The following is a 22,403-nucleotide window of genomic DNA, read 5'->3' on the forward strand; positions in this document are numbered from 1 at the left end:
TTTAAATATCTTTGAGGTATAATTGGCATACAATAAGATGTACATATTTAAAATGTACTGTTTGAGAAGTTTCAGCATACTTTCCTCCTCATGTGGTGCCAGGGATTGAACCTGGGATTCCCATGGTCTAGCTTTTTGTGAATTAGATTAACTTTGTGAATTAATCACTGCAGTCAATATAATAAATATACATATCACCCAGAAGTTTGTGACCCCTTGTATTCTCACATCCTTGCCATCTGCCTCATTGCTCCCAGTTTCCAATTTCTGCTTTCTGTTATTGTAAATTAATTTGCCCTTTATAGAGTTTTATCTACAAAGCTTAATCCTCTATATACTTATTCTGCATTGCTTCTTTTGGTGTAGGAGTTTTGAGATTGCATCATGCTGTCGCATGTATCAACAGTTCATTTCTTTTCATTGCTAGGTAGTATTTAATTATATGGATGTACCAAAATTGGTTTATCCATCTATCTGTTTATGGGGATTTATATTAATGCTAGGTTTGGGATACTACCAATAAAATTACCATGAACACTCATTACAACAGGTTTTTTTTTTGCAGGGGGGGATGGGGGTGGGGGAGGATGTTGGGGGGTCTATATCTGGCTGTGCCCAGGGCTTCCATCCTGGCTCTCTCCTCAAAAATCAGTCCTGGAAGTCCTCAGGGGACCATATGCAGTAATGGAGATTAAACTTGAGTCAGTTGTGTACTTTAGGTATGGCAAGTACTTTAGCTCTGTACTATCTCTCCAACCCCAAACATGTTTTTTTGTTTGTTTCTTTTTTTTTTTTTTGGTTGTTGTTATTTGTGTGTTTGCTTGGGGCCACACCCAGCAGTGCACACCCAGATAGCTCAGGGGTTACTCCTGGCTTTGCACTTAGGAATCACTCCTGATGGTGCCTGGAGGACCTATGGGGTGCCAGAGATTGAACCCTAGTCAGCCACATGAATGGAAAGCTTTCTACCTGCTGTACTATTTCTCCAGCCCTGTTTGTTTTTTTTTAATAGATTTTTGTTGTCATTCTTGGGCAGATTTCTAAAAGAGAAATTGTTGAGGGGTTTTTTGTTTGGAGACCACATCTAGTATTTCCTAGGGTTTACGCCTAGCTCTGCACTCAGTAGTCAGACCTGGTGGTCTCAGGGGATTGTGTGGGGTACTGGGAATTGAACCCAGCTGGTCATGTGAAAAGCAAGCTCTTACCTCCTGTGCTCTCTCCAGCCCTGAAATAGTTTGTTTTGATGTGAAAATTATCTTAATTATACTCAGATGATTATAACAAGGGGCTGGTATTTTTGCTTTTATTAGCCATTTTGAAAATATTGAGGGAAAGTCTAGTACTTCACAGTTTTTAAACTCTAGAGTGTTCTAACTAATGGCAAAAGTAACCATTTGTAATATGTGTTTGAGTAACTAGGGTACTTAAGTCTACAATTTTTTCACCTTTTTAAGTAAATGGGAGTATTCAGTATATGAGAACACTGCCATTTAGCCGCATTCAGTGGTGTGGTTAACACTACTGATGACATTAACAGTGAGGTATAGGAAAGGGATCAAATTGCTGTCATTTCCTGATATGTAATGCATTTGTGACATTCTATAGATCACCAGTGGTAGCTGCTCTAAATATGGTTTTGGTGGTTCAACCTGTCAAACTTGTAGTTCTTGTATTTATGTGAATAGAAATAAGGAAACTAGTTATGAGCATTAACAGATTCTCTTTGGGTTTTTGTTATCTAACCCCACCCTGAATGGGATATTGTTTTATAAAGTTGGTTTCGTTTAGTAATAAAAATTAAGATTGCTCAAAGTGTTTTGTTTCTGTTTCTTTTGCGGTGTTTCTTAGATGAGTGAAAAAGTGGTTCTACTTTGTAGTATGTGACATGATGTATTGTGGTATAATAATAGAGCATATTTCCAGGGTAAGACATTTGCTGTGGACCTGGCAACCCATAAGTCCTCTGGGCCATACCAGGAGTGATTCCTGGATACAGAACCAGAGTCAAGCCCTGAGCACACCAGGTGTGGCCCCCAAACTAATAATAATAATAATAATAATAATAATAATAATAAAAATAAATATTTAAAATGCTAATTCTAAATTGTGATTATGTGTACTTCTTAAAATATCAATTATATTCTAGTGTCAGTAAGAAATGAGAATAATTACTATGTAAATGTGTCTTAATCTTCTAAGTATGCAAAACATTAGCATCTTGTTCGGAACTTGTATCTATGCAGAATGTCGTATTTTGCTATCTGGTATATATAATACAAATAGAAATTTTGATCAGTTATGTAATATCCATGTTCCTGTACCCAAATGGCCTTCATGGTTAGAATGTTGTTTTTTTTTCTTTCAAATTTTATGTCTCGGCTGGGAGAAAGTTTAAAGGGCTGTAGTGCACATTTTGTATGACAGAGACCTGGATTTGATCTCCATTGTGGTTTCCTACCCTCCACTGGGAGTCATCCTCAAGCACTAAAATGGGAGTAGTCCCAGCACTGCTGGGTATGATGCCAAGATTTTATTTTAGAGAGAGATGGGGAAGGGGGGAGAATTACATGTTTTTTTCACTTATTTTGTCAACTTTGAACAGCCATTTCTCCATTCAAATAATAGTGTTGCACATTTATTACATTCACTGTGATCTGGTCATATAAGAATTAAAATATGTAATGGTAAATATGGGGAAAATAGATATTAAGTATTTACTTGAGGAAATTGGAATTTCCAGGGACCTCTGGATCACATTTTGAAAACTGTTGAGCTAGAATAATGGAATAAAGAAATATATGACCCGCAATTATCTCTTTCGAGCAAATGTTTTTTATGTGATTCAAAAGAGATATAATGCCACTATTTTTTTTTTTTTGCTTTTTTGTTGGATCACTGTGAGATAGACCCTTACAGACATCTTATACTATTCATAACAAGCAATAGAAAAAAATTATATCGTATCTGCCTGTGGGGCAGGCTTGAGTGGTAGTGGGAAACTTCAAAATAATAGTGGTGGGAAGGTGTAATGATGGTGGGATTGGTGTTGGAATATTGAATGTAATTAGGTATTGTGAACAACTATGAAAATAAAATTTTAAAAATTAAAAAAAAGATTTAATGCCGATTTTGAGTTAATATAAAATGAATCAGAATTTTTTTTTGGGGGGGAAGCAGTTGAAAATAAATTTTAAGAAGTGGTTGTGGCAGGGCTGAAGAGATAGTACAGTGGGTAGGGTAGGACACTTGCTTTGCATGTGGCCTGCCCTGGTTCAATCCCCAGCATCCCATATGGCTTCCCATAAACTGTCAGGAATAATTTCTGAGTGTGTAGCCAAGAATAATCCAGGAGCATCTCAGGTATGGCCAGAAGCAAACAAATAGAAGAGAATTTGCTCTAGTTCTTCTAATAAACGAGTGATGGAACTATAATAAGTACATAATATTTTCTGTTTATAATTTCTTTCACTGCATCACCTCTCTCCTCTCGCCTTCAGTATTTGCCCCACCTTCCCTATGTGGTTGGTTGCAAAACATATTTCTATATTGGAAGTGTATTAGTGCCCAAGATTTGTATATAAGTGCCCATTAAAATAGAGGGTATTTTAATTATATTTCTGGCTTCACATTTTTTCCCAACAGTAGCAGTGTAGCACTGTCATTAGGTTGTTCATCGATTTGTTCGAGTGGGCATCAGTAACATCTTCATTGTGAGACTTGTTACTTTTTTTGGCCTATCGAATGCGCCACGGGTAGCTTGCCAGGCTCTGCCATGTGGGCGGGATACTCTTGGTAGCTTGCCGGACTCTCCGAGAGGGATGGAGGAATCGAACCGCAAATGCCCTACCTGCTGTACTATCGCTCGAGTCCTTCCCAACAGTAGTTATAGAAATAATAAATTAGGGACAGGATTGAGCTGAAAAATTGATTTCCATGTTAATGAGGTGATTAACATATTTGAGTTATTGCCTTTGATACACAATGCTGGAGCGATAGCACAGTGGTTGGGCGTTTGCCTTTCACGCGGCCGACCCGAGTTCGATTCCTCCGCCCCTCTCGGAGAGCCTGGCGAGCTACTGAGAGTATCGAGCCCGCGCAGCAGAGCCTGGCAAGCTACCCGTGCGTATTGGATATGCCAGAAACAGTAACAATAAGTCTCTCAATGAGAGACGTTACTGGTGCCCACTCGAACAAATCGATGAGCAACGGGATGACAGTGACAGTGATATATTTGAAATGCTTTTAAAATGCTTATAAAACTAACAGTTGTAGATAGAAATGTGGCTGTACTGCTCAGTAGATAGATGAAATCTATAGGGTTCAAATCTATAATAGGTTTGGGGCATTTTAATCAAACTTTAAAGAGGAAGAGATTTTTTTATCATCTTCCACATTTCTGTTTTTTCCCTCTCACCTTCCACATTTCTAACGAAACTATAGTATGTATAATTCTGTTGGGTTATAGAATTATTATGCTTTATATATGTACCTTTAGGCCTGATAAGGGAAAAAGATATAATGTGGAACTATTATTATTATTATTATTATTATTATTGCTTTTTTGGATCACACCCGGCGATGCACAGGGGTTATTCCTGGCTCTGCACTCAGGAATTAACCCTGGCGGCACTCAGGGGACTGTATAGGATGCTGGGAATCGAACCCTGGTCGGCCGCGTGCAAGGCAAACGCCCTACCCGCTGTGCTATTGCTCCAGCCCCCAGGAACAATTATTTTTAACTGCTTTTCTATGCCTTTAAGAAAGTTACTGTTGTGACACTGTTTTAGAAAATCACTTCTGCATTACATGCATATTTGGGGGGGCTGAAAATAATTTTCTTCAAGTTACATAACTATGAACTTGAGTCTGGTGCCTTAGACCACACGGCCATCCAGACTGGCGCAATAGCACAGTGGGTAGAGTGTTTGCCTTGCACGCGGCCGACCCGGGTTTGATTCCTCTGTCCCTCTCGGAGAGCCCAGCAAGCAACCGAGAGTGTCCTGCCCGCATGGGAGAGCCTGGCAAGCTACCCGTGGCATATTCGATATGCCAAAAATAGTAACAATAAGTCTCACAATGGAGACGTTACTGGTGCCTGCTCGAGCAAATCAGTGAACAAGGGGATGACAGTGCTACAGTGCTACATAACTATACATTTTATTAATTTTTATAAGTGGGAGGATTTGGGCCACACAAGTTTTATACAAAGGTAGATATATTTCTGTAAACATAGTATCTGCCCACCAGCTTATAGGAGGAGAGACTTGTTCAACTTTGTACAGTAGTTTCTGGAATTGAATTTTACAGAGTATTGTTGCTGAATGAAATAATTCAAGGGGTGGGGCTTCAAACAGTGCTAAGGGACCACTATGGCTAGTAGTTGGTCAGTGACTCCAGGAGGTAGACAGCTCAGAACTGAGATCCGGTGGAGATCTGCAGCGCCAGGGATCAAACTTGAACCTCCTTTCGTGCAAGCATGCACTCCTGACTCTAGTAAGCTATCTTTCCAGCCATCTAAACATTTTTAACAAAAGTTAAGTTTTAGGCCAAGTTATAAAACAGAAGGTCTATTGGAATACTACTATTTGAGACTATTCCCACCCCTCCCCACGTTTCTGTAGTAGTAGCTTATGACTTTCATGGAGGATTTTATGTAAAACAGTGGTTAAACACTGACATTAAAGATTTGTCAAGAGAACTGAGCACACTACGTTATGAATTGTTAAAAATATAATGTGTGATTTCTTCAGATAAGCCAGGATGTATTACAGATCATTTTAAATATTAATACTGATAGAATATCCTTAAATGTAAAATACTGTAAAATTTGACTTTAAGTGAATATCAACTGAAGACACCAACTTGTGCGATCTCATTTGACTCTGCACATTAGTGCCACTTTATTTTTTATTACTGCCATTTAATTTTATCCTGATTTATAACAATTTGTAGACATCATTTCTGCAGTTTGGTGAAATGACAAGAAATGTTATTAAGTCCTAGGTAGGAAATTATTTTTAAAATTATAAAAAGCTTATGAATTCTTATGGACGTGAATTTATACATTAAATATTTTTATATTGAAATAGACACTATAGCATTTCAACTTAAAATTCTCCAAGTGTTTTCAATAAATATTACAAATACTATTACCTTTGCCTGTTTGTGGTGTAGAATGGCAAACAGAGAGGAGATTCCTATGTTAGATAAATTTCTGGGAATCTGTCACTACTTCCCCAGTAGTGAAATACATTATCTTTACTGTTTAGTAATTCTCTTTCTTTGTTTCTTGTATTATTCTTTTATTATGAAACTTTGTGGGAATTTCAAAAGATACATTAAGGTTAGTGAAACAGATCACTGTGGGGTTTGCCACCCAAGTTGAAGAAATAACCATTACTACAAATAACCAAAGTAATTGAATGAAACTTCCTGGATTCCTTTCCTAGTAGTTTTTTTTTCTCCCCATCCCCCTTATACTAAAACTAATTGAATGAATCCTCCTGGATGCCTACTTCTTTTCTTTTTCTTCCCATCCCTTTTACACTGAAAATAGCATTTGTCTTTTTTTTTTAATCAGAAATGCTTTCTTGATTAAATCTCACTCAGAAACCTTGTGATGATGATTAGTTTTTCTTTTGGGGGTATGTTATGGTTTTAATATTACTGATTTTCCCAGATCTGAGTAATGACAATTTGTTTTGTTTCTTCAACCTGGTCAGTAAAATATTTAATGGGGATTCTATGTCTGATTCCTTTCTTCTGTCATTCTGTCATGCCCTCTGTTCCTTAATCTATGTCCAACTCTTTATCTACAAATTTGTTCTTATACTTTCAAACATCAAATGTATCTCTACCATGTCCTTTAATTCTCCCAGGTTCCTATAATCATTCCTGAAACAGACTTGCTACCATTATCTGCTTTGTGCTTGAAACAGACTTGCTGCCATTATCTGCTTTATACTTAGTTAAAAACAGTTGACACTTGAGCATGTTGAAGGTCTTTATGATATATCAGAATTTACAGTGTTACTCATGAAAACTAATTTTATTTCCATTTTTTCATTTTGATATGTTACCATCCTTTGCCCACTTTTTCACTATATTTGGTAATAATAGTAAAGACGTATAACTCTTGGTCATTAATAATAAGTGCCAGATACTGGACAAAGATTTATTTATTTTGCTAATGTAATCATAGTCCTTTGACTATAATGTAAATAACACTAATCTTACTTAAAAGATTAAGAATCAGATTTTTTTATGTTATGTGCCAAAATTTGAACTAGGAGACAAAACTTTGTAATTGTTCTGATAAACTTGTAATTTATATTATTTGTTAGTTTTTTGGTTTTCTCTTTCATAGAATCTGTGTGCTTACTGAGTCATTTTTCCCACCTATCTTTACAACTAGAATTTCTGCATACTTAAAAAATGCTCTTAGAAGGTGAGAAAGCCCCATTGAAAAGATCTGACTGGGAGGAATAACTTTGAATTCACATTTAGAGAGGAAAGAAAACTATAGACATAACCTATAATAATTATTTTTAGGGATTGGAGAGAGTACAAGGATTAAAGTGCTTGTGTTGCATGTTGCCAAGCCCAATTTAATTCCTGAGCACCACCAGGTTGGCCCAAGTAATCCCTGGCACCGTAAAACTTGAGCAGCACCACATTGAACTACAGGCCTGGTTAATCAAGAGTCACTAGAAGAGGCTCCCGGGACTCCTGAGCAATGCTTGGAAGACCACCAAAATGTTATTTTTACCCTTCATTTTGAGAGACTAGTTTATGGTTATGGGTCAGTAATAAATACGTGAACCTATTATCATTATTCGACATACGGCTAAGGTTAGTGACACTAAACAAGGTTTTATGCATTTAACCTTCTAAGATATTCAGGAATAGGGAAGGTTCAGAATGGTTATCTCCCTACTTTACCTTCTAGACAGAAAGACTTGTGTCTGAATGTTCAAAGCTTTACTTAATATAATTTTTGTTTGGGGATGTTGCTTAGTGGTAAAGTGCTAGAAGAGTGCTAGAACATAGCCCAAAGAACTGGAGCGCATGTCTGGGGTCATCTACTGCACCACAAGGCCTCCCGGGCACTGACGGTGTAGCCCTAGTGATGCTAGCGCCTGGGGACACCCAAACAAGTTAAACAATAATAGAAATATTTCTGATTACTTAAAAATTTTGTGTAGCTTATATGCAGGAGATTGTGAAAGCTAATAAAATTTTATTGTTTGCCTTTTGTGATAGGGTATATTTTCAGGAAAGGTCTCTTTTAATCCCCATATTACTAGGCTTCTGAGAAATGCTTATAACTAGATGGTAACAGGTTTACAAAAGTCTGGACTTTACATGGATTCTAAACTTGACATACTTAGATTTGGATTTGTGAACTTCCTGAAATTTTGTGTGTATGCTGCAAATACAGAATTTTGTGAGAATTCAGAGCTTTTATCAGAATTGCACGCTAGGTCTCTGTAAAGGGTCCCCATCCTCACCACAGCTGTATTCACATGCACGTTTAAGAATCACTGCTAGGTTGTGGAGTAATCCTCCTGGTACTTATCTTTACTATTCTTGGATGTTAGTCTCCCATTCTGTTACTTTACATTCCACAAATGAGTGCAATCCAGGGACCACCAAGTAAGGGGTGCTAGGAGGGCCACTCAGGATAGGAGATGCATGCTAAAAGTAGACTATAGACCAAACATAATGGCCACTTAATACCTCTGTTGCAAATCACAACACCCAGAAGGAGAGCGAGAGCAAAAGGGAATGCCCTGCCACAGAGGCAGGGTGGGGTGGAGGGGACCGTGTGGGGGTAGTGGGAGGGATGCTGGGACCATTGGTGGTAGAAAATGGGCACTGGTGGAGGGATGGGTACATGATCACTGTATGACTGAAATGCAAGCACAAAAGTTTGTAACTCTGTAACTGCCTCACGGTGATTCAGTAATAAAACATTTAAAAATAAAACTCACTGTATTACTGTCATCCCGTTGCTCATTGATTTGCTTGAGTGGGCACCAGTAACATCTCTATTGTGAGACTTGTTGTTACTGTTTTTGGCCTATCGAATACGCCATGGGTAGCTTGCCGGGCTCTCAGAGAGGGGCAGAGGAATTGAATCCAGGTCGGCCTCGTGCAAGGCAAATGCCCTACCCGATGTGCCCAAAACACCCTGCCCACTCCAGCCCAAAAATAAATAAATCGATCCATTAAAGAAAGCAATTGCAAAGACTTTTTGTTATATTTCTATACTTTCCTCATGTTAATAGAATTATTGATCAGATTGGTAGGACTCCCAAGATTAAATTTTCATGTTATTCCAAATATATCCCATGATAATTTTGTTTGTGAAAGGAAAGCTTGTTCTAGAAAAAAATTTTAAATTGAAATTAAAAAGCACTAGTTACAAAGATTTTTAAAAAAAAAAGCCACTGCTAGGTCAGTGATTAAACTTTGAGATGAGCGGGGGCTGGAGAAAGGTGCGAGAGGAGGGACGGGAGCAATATTACAGCAGGTTCAGTGCCTTCAATCCTGCACCTCGTATTGTCCTCCCAGGCTCTGCCGGGAGTGATCCCTGAGTGCAGAGCCAGGAGTAAAATAGTTTTGAATGATAATACCCTATTTTAAATCAGTAACAGCTTTAAAAGCATTTCAAAATTTTTCTTTTAACTTAACCCCCTTATGTTTTAGGTTATTGATGTCGCTTTTTATATTGTGTGTCAAATAACTGATTGTCATAGCTGTTTTTACAATTTCTGGGTTTTTTTTTCTGAATTTTAAGTGGTTTTTAGACACAGTTGTTATAATACAGAATCTAACTTTGACTTTATAGTTTCCAGTATTAATATATTTTACACTAGTGTGTTTGTTACTTTGTACATCCATTTACTCTATTAGTAACTTCATAGTTCTTTTGTCAAGCAGGTGATTTAAGTCTCAGCTGTTTGAGAAAGTCTTTGTCTCTCCTTCCTTTTTTTTTTTAAATTTTGCTTTTTTAATTTTTCCTATTATCCAAAAGTGCTAAGGGATCATTCCTGGTGGGTTTGGGGGACGATATGTGGTGCTAGGATTGAATGTAGATCAACCTCATGCCAGACAAATACCCTTCCCACTGTACTCTCTTTCTGGCCCCTCCCTTGTTGAATGACAGTTTCTCCAGATCTGTCATTCTTGATTGATAATTTTTTTCTTTCAATTTCTAGCTACATTATCATTCCTTTTTCTCCTGACCTGTGACTGTGTGCTGAAATTTATTTAGACATGCAGTTCTCTTTACATGAGCTTACATGGCAGTGGTTGTGAAATGTGGGTATGACTGCTGGGGCTTCCGGAGTCTGGGGGTGTGGGTAAGGTGCTGCCCCCCACTCCAGAGAGACCCCAGAGTTCTCAGCCTGAAGACCAGCTTACCTGGAATTTTCAGCAGTTTGGCATCTCTGGAACTGGGTCGTGAGGCAGCAGAGTTGGGCAGTTGGCCTGGTGGCAGCTGTGGAGAGTGTGGCTGTGGAGAATTAGGGGCTTTGGCGGGGTGAAAATTTGGTTCCTTCCCCCCGCCCCCAGGATACCCCAGAGTTTTCAGCTGGAACACCTGTGTGCCTGTGAATTTTTGTGGCTTGTTGATCTCTTCTGAGATTTAATCGTAAGTCTGTGAAGTTGGTTAAATGGATTAGCTTACAGATGTGCACCCAGGGTTCTTGACCTGTGTTTCAGACCTCCTCTGTAGGTTGTTCCTTTTACAGTTCTTTGACTAGAGTGGCCTCTTTTTTTTCTCCTGATTTTGTTAAACTTTGGGTTTGAGCAGCTGGAATGATAGTACAGCTGGAGAGGCACTGCCTTGCATGCAGCCTATCCAGGTTTGATACTGCGCATCCCATGTGGTCTACACAGCCTACCATGAGTGATCCTTGAACACAGACCCAGGAGTAATCCTTGAGTACCACTGGGTATGACCCAAAACACAAACAGATAAAACCAAATAAACTTCAAGTTTGAAGGTTCCAGTTTGTAGGCTGCTCTGGTGCCCAGTCTGGAGAAATTTCTTTCTGTTGAAAGAAAACCCAGCGAACTTACTACTGTGTTTTTAAAGACTTGAAGTCCCTAACTGGTCTACCATCTTTACAGACTTTCATATCAGTACTTAAACGGGGCATCCAAATGGACATACTCAAATTACATGACTGTTTCTAACCCAGCCACTGAATTTCAGAGTTTGGACACTCTTGCCCACATGCAGTTTAAGCTCAGTTTTATGATATGGTGGGAAAGAAATTATTTTTCTAAACACATTTTTTGAGTAACAGATATTTTTGTTTTCTTTTTAGAGGAAGTCTGCTGACTATTCCTATATCCTCAAAGTGTGTTTTGTGTAGAAACAAAGTGGAAAAAAAGAAGTTTTTTCCTACATGCAGAATGATAATTTTATTAACTTCCCCATCCCTCAAATTAGAATGTTATGCTTTATATTGGGAGTTAACAAAATTAATTAATAATTGTAATTGCTAAGACTTGCCTGGATCATATCTTGCCTGGATAATGGTAGTAGCCTGTGTATCACATTGTAGGTTAACAAGCATCTTTGTATACTGTGGGTTTGCTGGTGTTTTCTCTGCTACATTATGCAACTGATTCGGCTGGTAACTAGGAGGGACTAGAACTCTACTACATCTTTTATGTATTCACTGTCTGTGTTAGCTGAAGTTGTTGGAGCAGATGGGATATTTTGGTCTCTCCCACTTCTCTTTACATGGTATCTTTCATCCTCTATGGTCTTTCTAGAAGAATAGTTTGGATTTATTTACATAGTAATTGGATTTTTTAGGAGCAAAAACCAGCAGCTATAATTCCTTTGGAGTTCTGCATCCAGTGTCTGCCATGTCACTCTCAAAAGACCAGCCTGGAATGTGGCGATTAATCATATGATCATATGATTACAGGGAGGCAAGAATTGTTTGAACATTTGTTGGTGATACTCGCCTACAACTTCCTAAGGTGTTTTCCGGCTTTTCACTGTCCGTTTAAGTGTACCCTTAACTTAGGAGATTTTACCTATGGCTTACTTGCCTAAATCTTGCCTTATTTAACTCAAAGAAAAATCCAAGCTTTTTATATTTATTCAGAAGCCCTAAATGATACTTGGATACCTATGATTTTGTAACATCTAAAACAAAAATTCCAAAGTCCATACAGTTTGTTGAAGTCACCAGGGCCCCAGGTGTTATGTCTTAAAACTTACTTGTAAAATGTCTAATGAGCAGAGATCAGGAGGAGCAGCCCACACGCACAGCCGTGTGGTGGCCCCAATACCCAAGTTTCTCATTCATCGGAGGTTCCTTGCACCTGTGAATTTTTTTTTTTTTGCATCTAACAAAATAGGACATTTTAAAGCAAGAATATTGAGAGGATATTATGTAGGAACCCAGCACTACTTGCTTCAGTGATGTGTTGCAGGAACTGTATTGTTGCTGTGAAAACACTTTTTTGCTCTCAGTATTGCCATTACGAAACTTAGAAATGACACCGTAAAGGTAGATATACATAATTTCAAATTTTAAATGAGGAAATTGAAGCTTTAACAGTTGCTATAACAAAATTCTTAATAGCCAGTCTGTCTTCAAATGCTAGTTCTTTTGAACATAATACATTTGAGTTAACATTTTTTTGTTAGCACTCATCTCTCTTTTCCCCCCTTTATTTGTGTAAAATTTTGCTGCTGCTGCTTCAGATTATGCTTGCTTTCATGTCAGTCTTCCCTTATAAATTGAGTACATAAAAAAAGCTGAATTGTGCCATATTACTGTTTTTATATTTCCATTAGCATTTATTAAAGTTTCTGTGTATTAAAAAAAGTTTAGATAAAAACAGAACATTGACAAGAATACTAAAAGTAAACCCCAACGTCAGTTTTGCAGTTGAGCAAACAGGTACTAAGAGAAAGGATGACACGCCTGAGTTGCAAAACTAGCCAGGGCTGGGGCAAGAACTGGTTCCTTGTTTTCCCTTTAAGAACAAGTCCCTGGAGACGTAGAAGGTTAGTGTGAGTGAAGTTAGAGAATAATGAGAAATAAGCCTTGTCAGTGGCCCTAATTTTAGGAACGTACTAGCTATTAATGTAAAAACAGGTCAAAATGTTGATAAGATAAAGAAAAAGATGCTCAGAGTATCTTCTAGAAGACTGTGGGATGGAGTAAACTAGACATTGAGAGACTTATGCTGAAACCAATTAAGTCACTTACTTTTCTTTATGTACTTCGCTCCTCAGGATCTTGGTAGGCTACACTGTCTTCGACATTGCTCTTTGCAAAAACAGTACCTGAGTCATACCCATTGAGTTTTTTTTAGGGATACTGGAACATTTTTTTGGCATCTCATAGGTCAGACTTTTGTATTTCTATAATATAAGAGAAAGTAACAGACTTCTCTTTCCTTCTCTGGGAACTTGGCCAGTGAGAAATAAACATCCTTTCCTGTCTCTCCCTAGATGAAGTACTTGGTTACAAGTGACAGACTTTTCTTCATTTTTTTGTTCTTTGAGTCCAATCCTGTTCTTATTTCAGTGTTTTTCTGAAATTCACATTGACTGTGTTGAAATGTTGTAAAGTTGAAAATGTCAACTTGTGTTTTAGTCTAAAGATCAAAATTTTGTAATTTCATAAAGCAAAAATAGTGGTGTGTCAAATATATATTAACATTTTTATATTTGAAACACTTGGCTGACACATGATATGATCTAATTAGAGTAGAATGTGTAGCCTCATCCCTTGCAATAGAATTGTATTTGCTCGGGATAGCCTAGTTAAGTAGCAAAGAATACTGTATTATAAAATTACTGTAAGTTTTTACATTTGCCAGAACTGAAATATGTTACTTTATGCTTATTTTTGTTGTTGTTTTTTTTTTTTTCCATAACCAGGCAACAAATCCAGGGCCTTACACTTAGTACTGCTCTGCTGCCATAGGCCACTTTCATTTCTGTTTATTTTAAATATTGTCATTTCCTTAGAGAGTTCATGTATGTTCATTGCTTAAAAAAGAGATGGCAGGGGAGGTACCAGGTGCTAATGAAATACTCCGTAATTCCTCTAAACTTTTTTATTCAGAAATAATTTCAGATATTTAATCTTTACAGTCATCTTTTACTTGTTCTTATGTTAAGCATAATTTTAAATAAAATTGTGTACATGGCAACAATATATTGAGTCAGAATCCTTCTATATAATAATGATAGTAAGGATAAGGAGCATAAGAGGAAACCTTCCCTTATTCCCCTAGACTACTTGAAATTCTATTGTTACCTTAGCACCTTGAACATTCTCTTTCCTATAAGTTAGTTTAAAGCCTTATTGTTTAGACTACATAGTAAAGATTTCCAAGGTTATATTTATAGAATTAGAATTACTGAGTCAAAAGAACCACACTTTTTAGGTTTTCTTGTTACGTATTTCCAGCCTCTGTTTAAACATACCATACAGTTTATTGTTTAAATCTAGACTATGGTCACCATATGACATAGAAATATCTTTTGTCTTCTAGGAGATAAATAAAGGTATATTCTTTTCTGTGAATACAATTTTTCTTTAATGAAACCACAAGATTAGTTATCAGAGGACTGATGTAAGTGAACCATAGACACTGTCTTAGTTCATCTGTGAATTTTTTTCTAGAACGTTAATTTTTTTGCTGTGTGTATGTGGTAATTTGGAGAAGTCTTGGTAATAATTGAGATCTTCAGGTAAAAGTTGAGAGCTGGAGAAAGAGTACAGGAGTTTAAAGCACTGTCTTGAATGTAGCTGACCCTGGGCTGATCCCAGCCACTGCATGACCTCTCATGTACAGAGATAGTGGCTGTTCGGATCAGGACTGGGCCTCTTCCACCCAGATCTCCCGTTGTTTGTTGATTTACTTGAGTGGGCACCGGTAATGTCTCTATTACACTCAGCCCTGAGATTTTAGCAGCCTCTCCTTACTCGTCTTTCCCTGAGTAGGCTCTTTCAGGGTCAGGGGAATGAGACCTATTGTTACGTTTTTTGGCATATCAAATACATGTGTGTATGTGGTAATTTGGGATGACAGTGATACAGTGATACCATTTACTAAGCACAAATCTTATATTGGTGTAATTGTTAATCATGTATAGGTAATATGCCTACTACCACCCCCCCCTTTGATGTTATTGCCATTTATCTTATTTGCAACGTGGTGTGACATTCAGATCTTTTATTTCATTCTTAAATTTTGGGAAATTCTCGCTCATATATCTCATAAAATATTTCTTCCTATCTTATTTGATTCTTATTCTGGAAGTCACTTTTTTAAAAAAATTGTTTTGTTTTGGAGTCACATCCATTGGTGCTCCGGGATCACTCCTGGCAGTACTCAAGGGACCTGGCATAAGGTGCCAGGGATCCAGGTTGGCCACACACAAGGCTGTTCTATTGATCCAGACCTGAAAATCTTAATAAATAGAACTAGGATCCTCATACCTTATATTCTGTCTCCTAATTTCTTGTTTTTATGTTTTTATTTATTTATTTATTGCTTTTTGGGTCACACCCGGCGATGCACAGGGGTTACTCCTGGCTCTACACTTAGGAATTACTCCTGGTGGAATTACTTCTGGTGGTGCTCAGGGGACCATATGGGATGCTGGGAATCGAACCCGGGTTGGCTGCATGCAAGGCAAATGCCCTACCCGCTGTGCTATCGTTCTAGTCCATAGATAAAAAAAACAAAAAGATGAAATTAGATGAATTTACAAAGGAACCAAAGTAAAAAACTTAGGGTAGAGATTAAATAGGAGATTAGAAGCTGAATAGATCCTGCAGTGTCAAAATCACTTGCTTTGAGTGTGCACAAACCTAGTTTGACCTCCAGCACAGCATACAGCCCCACAAACAGTACCAGGAGTGATTCTTGAGTACTGCCAGAGTGGCCTAAAAATCAAGCAACACACACAAACACACACACACACATACACACACACAGATTGGACAAAGGCAATGAATACACTGATATACTGACAGAATACTGAAGAAAATATTCTGAATTCATCACACACATCTCCCTCTCGGAGAGATCGGCAAGCTACCAAGAGTATCCCGCCCGCACAGCAGAGCCTGGCAAGCTACTCGTGGCATATTCGATATACCAAAAATAGTAACAAGTCACAATGGAGATGTCACTGGTGCCTGCTTGAGCAAATCGATCAACAACTGGACGACAGTACTACAGGCCTACTGTATCTGTATTCCTGGTTGTTGTGTTTTTTTTTTTTTTTGAGACCCACTGAACCCCCCAATTATTTACTTTTTAAAAATATAATTCCTGTTGGTTTTAACTTCAAACGGTTTTCTGTGTTTGAATTTAATCCATATGATTAAATAGCTGCTTTAACAGTGATAAAAAATTTTAATTACGTTAAAAATACATAAGTAATTAAAAATAAGATTAACTATGAAAGACTTCAGATATTTTAAAATAAGTATTTCGTGATGATCTAGATGAATAATGAAAAGAATAGGGTGTAGGAAAAGCACATAAGGGTCTGAAAGATATAGTACAAGGATTAAAGCACTTGCTTTAATCTTTTGAGGCTGATCCTGGTGTGGCCTCAAAACCCGAGGAAGGGAGGGAGAAGGGAGGGAAGTAAATAGTGTTTAATTGATTTGACTACACTATTGTGACGAAGCTTTGTGATTTCATTGTTTAAAAAATATAGGAGAATTACATTTTCTTTTATATGTAAGATGATAGGCAGAAGATACTGAACATTACTTGGGAGTTTGAAGTTTCATTTGTTTGTACTGGGGGTGTCCCAAGATTACTCAGTGGCACAGGAGCCACTCCCCATAATTCTCAGCTAACCTTGCTGGGGTTCAGTGCTAGGGCAGAGGATATCATGGTTCCAAGGTCCACCAGGGCCACTGCAGCCCAGTGGTGCTCAAGGGAGCATGTAGTGCCAGGGATTGAACCCCAAGGTCAGGCACATGATTGAGTCCCCAACCCCCCACCATTACTCCTATAACTTCCCTGTGATTGAATATTAGTTTTGCCTTTAAGTTTCCTAGAGTATTGCATTCTTTTTATCAGAAAGAGGAAAGCAAGACTTCCTTCCTCATAATAACTGATTTCCCTGAAATCTAACAAAATATATAACTGCAATCATTGAAAAGACAAAACAGAGCTAATCTGCCAAACATAGTTTGTGCCCTCAATTGTTCATATTTATTGTGTGACTAAATATAAGGGAGGGGGGATCATTGTATAAGATCTCTAATGTCAGAATACACAAGCGAGGCATTTTATTGAAGAGAGGGCATAGACGAAAAGCAAATTAAATTTTAACCAAGCATGGAAGGAAAAAAAGGGAAAGGTATTACTTCCTGATGTTGCACAGGGGTAATAGCCAAGCCAGGAGAAACTGTCTTCTGTCTGGACCTTTTTTTTTTTTTGGTTATTTGATAGAATTAGGAGAGCCCGGCAAGCTACCGAGAGTATCCCGCCCGCACCGCAGAGCCTGGCAAGCTACATGTGGCGTATTTGATATGCCAAAAACAATAACGATAGGTCTCATTCCCCTGACCCTGTCAGAGCCTCCAATCGCTGGGAAAGACGAGTAAGGAGAGGTTGCTAAAATCTCTGGGCTGAGTGTAATAGAGATGTTACTGGTGACCGCTTGAGTAAATCAACAAACAGTGGGATTATAGTGATAGAATTAGAATTTATGGTATAAGTTGAAATGAATTGGTAGTTGAAGTAAGAAGCACCATCAAAAAGTTCACATTCAATAAAGAAGCCATTTTCATAAAAAATGTTTTTGTTTCAAAGCCTTTAAAACTTAATGTTGTGGGTCTCAGAGTGTAAAACAGCTCTCTGGATGCCTTAGGAGGCGGCAGTGTATTTGAAATGTGTCTAGGAAATGGTGACAACTGGCGTTTTGTTGGATACCATGTAAACAGACTGGGGTCACATTTTAGTATTACTCTCTGATCCCTTAGAACAGGAAATGAGGATGAGAGTGTTCAATCTAACTTCAGTGAGATATTGTACCTAACAGTAATAAGATAAATAGCATTGGTTATTAAAGAATGAAGTATGAGTTTTTCTTAAAATTTTTATTATTTAGGGGCTGGAGCAATAGAGATAGCACAGCGGGTAGGGCGTTTGCCTTCCACGCGGCCGACCCGGGTTCGATTCCCAGCATCCCATATGGTCCCCTGAGCACCGCCAGGGGTAATTCCTGAGTGTAGAGCCAGCAATAATCCCTGTGCATCGCCGGGTGTGACCCAAAAAGCACACCAAAAAAAAATTTGCATTATTTAGAAAGAAAATTGTTACAAGGTACGTTGTAAAGTTGTTTAGACTTTATTGCTTAATAAATGAAATTGTTATGTTTCGGCTGTGGGCATAAGAATTTTCTTAAGACACAAAGATCACAGTGAACCGAAAAAATTTATGGAACCTCTGCCTCATAAGACTCAACAGATTACAAATTTGCAAAAGCCATTTATATGATTTTTTTAAAAGTCTAATTAGGATAGAAATAAAATATCTTGAAGAGTACAATTAACTTAAACTTCCTGTAAGTGCTGGTTAAGTCCTGTTCCGAAGGAACTCAGGGGGTTCCCAAATAGTGGTTATGGGGTCTGGGCCACTGCCACTGGAATTCGACTAACCAGACCTAATAGCACAGTGACAGGGTAATGCTTGACCAACCTTGCTGTGTTCCTCAGGCATAAAGGTGTCAGGATCAAACTCAAGTTCTTGCATGTGCAAGACACATACATCTGATGTCTGAACTATCTCTCTGGCACTCTCTCAGTCCTTTTTTATCTGAAGCTAGACAGCAGGAATTTGGGATTTTATTTTTTAACAGTCTCGTATGTGCAAATATTTTAGAAGACTAGCCAAAGGTGGATTTTATATACTTTGGAAATTAAATAAGTAGAAAGGACTTATGTTCTACTCAAAAAGTAAACAAACAAGCAACAATGACAAAACCCAGCCTGGGGATGAAGAGAGCTCAGTGAACTGGAGTATGTGTTTTAAATTCAGAACACCTGGGTTCAGTTCCAGTATGCCAAGAGTGACTCCAAGCACCGGGCTGATTGTAGCTGGATGTGATCCCAAAACCAAAACTCAAAAACTGATAATGTTTTATGTTAAACACCTATGCATTATTTTGACGTAGTTATATTATAACAGCATAGGTGAGAATCAGAAATTTAAGACCAATAGATTTTCAGTTTATTGTCCATCGAACCTGGAAATTATACAAATTTTTTCTATATTATAATCTTTTTATTATTTAAACATTTGTTTGAATAATATGTCCCAGCATTTTATATGTTCACCTGAGCACTGCCAGGTATGGCAAAAAAACAAAAAAAGCAGAACAAGTTTATCAACTATTACTTTTTTTTTTTGCATAGTATTGCTGTGAGCACAAGGTAAATTGGTACCAAAGTCAAGACAAGGTCCCATATATTACCATATATTGACTCACTATTTTTCAAGATGCATGTTTGTTTGTTTAAAATAGTATGGAGTATAAGGTGTTTGCCCGTATGCAGTCAACCTGGATTCTATCCTTGGCATCACATTTGGATCCCCAATATGTGCCTTAATGATCCCTGAACCCAAGAGTAAACCTGAGCACACCCAGATGTTGCCCCCAAATCAAAAAAATAGAAATTTGCACCAAGAATTTAAGTACAACTTAAATGCTATGGTAATTCACAAAGAAATATAATACTTTCAGTTAGGTATGTGGTTCAAATGAGGGTACAAAAAAGTGTGTAGTGAAACGTCTCTTTAATTTCTGTGTCCTCTTCAGTTCCTTTTCTCAAAAGTTTTTTCTAGTTTTCTGTGTCAGAAAGAAAAAATTAACCAAGTATGGAGCATAAAGTAGTAAATTATACACATATAGGTAGGATATGACCTTGATTGTTTTAAATAAGTGGACTTTTTATTTTATTCAACTATGTTTTGAATAGCTGATGTTGTATATTTTCTTATTTTTTTTTTATCAGTAGGACATTATGTGGACATATTTTCTGGTGATGCTTTTGTAATAAGTTAGCCTGATTGTCAATTGGTGGGATGGTTAACCATGAAATAAATAAGTGGAAGTTTGAATATAATCTTCCCCTGTAGGACATTTTCCTAACTTCTGAGGCATTTAATTCACTTATTTAAATGTGATCATACAGGTAACTATTTTTGCCAGTATGTTTGTTTTTAGGAGGTTTTACTGAGGATAAAACCTACACTTACAGAATTTAATAATAATTTTTGCTTTAAGAAGTGACTGCAGTGAACCAAGAATTTTTTTTTCTATTGGTGTTGGGGTCACACTTGGTGATACTCAGGGCTTACTTCTGTCTCTATGCTGAGGGATGATTCCTGGTGGGCTCAGACCACCATATGGGGTACCAGGGATCAAATACAGGTCTGCATGAAGACAAATGCCCTACCCTTTGTACTATCATTCTGGCCCCTGAACCAAGTTTTTTAATTGGAGCTTCGCTATCTTTTGAACTGCCACAGTATCTCTGAAAAGTGCTCTTATTTAGATTTTACAGACACTAAATGTGTAAAAGGTTCAAGATGTTATCTTATCCGAGATATACAGTGCAGGTATTGGGATCTAGCTTGGATTATTAGGATATCAGAAGTCCATTATCTTTATTCAATCTTAAAATGTCTTTCCATGAAAATGTATTATGTATTGCCAAGTGCTGCTGCTTAGTGCTGTTTGTTTTTTTTTTTTTAAATTTCAAGTTTTGCATGGTTATAAAAGGGCAAATAAGTAGTTTTTTCTTTTTCTTTTTTTTTTTCTTTTTGGGTCGCACCTGGCGATGCTCAGGGGTTACTCCTGGCTCTGCACTCAGGAATTACCCCTGGCGTTACACAGGGGACCATATGGGATGCTGGGAATCAAACCCGAGTTGGCCGTGTGCAAGGCAAATGCCCTACCCACTGTGCTATCGCTCCAGCCCAGCAAATAAGTAGTCTTGAAAGGAAAGCACTTGATATAATTAAGTATAATTTATTTATATAGAATCACTGTGTTGTTCCATTCTTATGCTGCACATTCTACTAAGAAGCTTTTCTAAATTCTCAGATTAATTTCCTTGCTTGCTTGCTTGTTTTTGTAGGGAGATTCCCGAAACTTTTCATTTTCTGAGAATGTGAGTGCTGTTCAAAACTTAGACTTTTCGGATACAATGGTGCAACAGAAATTGGATGATATCAAGGATCGAATCAAAAGAGAAATAAGAAAAGAACTGAAAATTAAAGAAGGAGCTGAAAATCTGAGGAAAGTTACAACAGATAAAAAAAGTTTGGCTTATGTGGACAACATATTGAAAAAATCAAATAAAAAATTAGAAGAATTGCATCACAAACTACAGGAACTAAATGCTCATATTGTTGTATCAGATCCTGAAGATGTCACAGGTATGTATGTATGTGTTTGATTTGCTTTTCACATGGCATATTATTCAGAATGAAGGGTAGGATGGATATGAAAATTAGAGCATTTACTTAAGAGATGAGTAATTATGCTGTCTACTTTTTTTTTTTTAATTTTTTTTTTCTTTTTGGGTCTCACCCGGCGATGCACAGGGGTTACTCCTGGCTCATGCACTCAGGAATCACTCCTGGCGGTGCTCAGGGGACCATATGGGATGCTGGGATTAGAACCCGGGTCGGCCGCGTGCAAGGCAAACGCCCTACCCGCTGTGCTATTGCTCCAGCCCCTATGCTGTCTACTTTCTTACCCTCTGCCAGCAGGACATTTCCTGGAGGTTTTTTGTTTTGTTTTGTTTTGTTTCAGTATTAATGTTTTTATATTGAAACAAACTCCTGGTTTTATCTCAGGAGCATGAGTTTGTCAGTGACTTTTTAAAGTTTAAAATGCATTCTGGGACCAAAGGATAGATTGATTCTTTGCAAATATAACTTTGAATCAAACCTCTGACCTTTATTCTTTGTGCCCTAGTCTACTGAATTAATAAATAAACCACCAGGCATATAGTTCAAAAGAAGAAAATTCTAAATGCTAGACTTTTATTTTCTTAAATATATAAGTAATGGGAATTTAGACCATAACTTCCAGCTTGAGACCACATTTTGTAAACAGTAGAATTAATAGATGTTCATGATGAAAATTTATTTTTTAATGGTAGAGAGGAGAAATAGAAAAACTACCTCTTCTTGCACCTTAGACTGTCTCCTAAAAGTAACACTACAACCTTTTGTGGCATATCCTTCCAGAAAACAATTATACCATTATCTGTTTTTCTACTTACACATTCTTTCTAAAATTTTTGTTTTGCTTGTTTTGGGGCCACACCTGGCAATACGCAGGGCTTATTCTTAGCTCT

The 22,403-nt window shown here is 37.6% G+C and overlaps 1 protein-coding gene across 3 annotated transcripts in view; it reads left to right on the forward strand.

Moving 5' to 3' along the window:
* Window positions 1–22,403, forward strand: part of PKN2 (protein kinase N2) — a 114,375-nt gene that overhangs the window by 18,893 nt on the left and 73,079 nt on the right. For all 3 annotated transcript variants that reach the window (XM_055139790.1, XM_055139789.1, XM_055139791.1), the window contains one exon: window positions 21,174–21,474. In XM_055139790.1, the coding sequence (XP_054995765.1) occupies window positions 21,243–21,474 (232 nt within the window). In that variant the 5' untranslated portion in view covers window positions 21,174–21,242. The remainder of the gene's footprint in view (window positions 1–21,173; window positions 21,475–22,403) is intronic.

The sequence above is a fragment of the Sorex araneus genome, chromosome 5 (genome assembly GCF_027595985.1).
Source record: "Sorex araneus isolate mSorAra2 chromosome 5, mSorAra2.pri, whole genome shotgun sequence".
Classification (NCBI taxonomy): domain Eukaryota; kingdom Metazoa; phylum Chordata; class Mammalia; order Eulipotyphla; family Soricidae; genus Sorex; species Sorex araneus.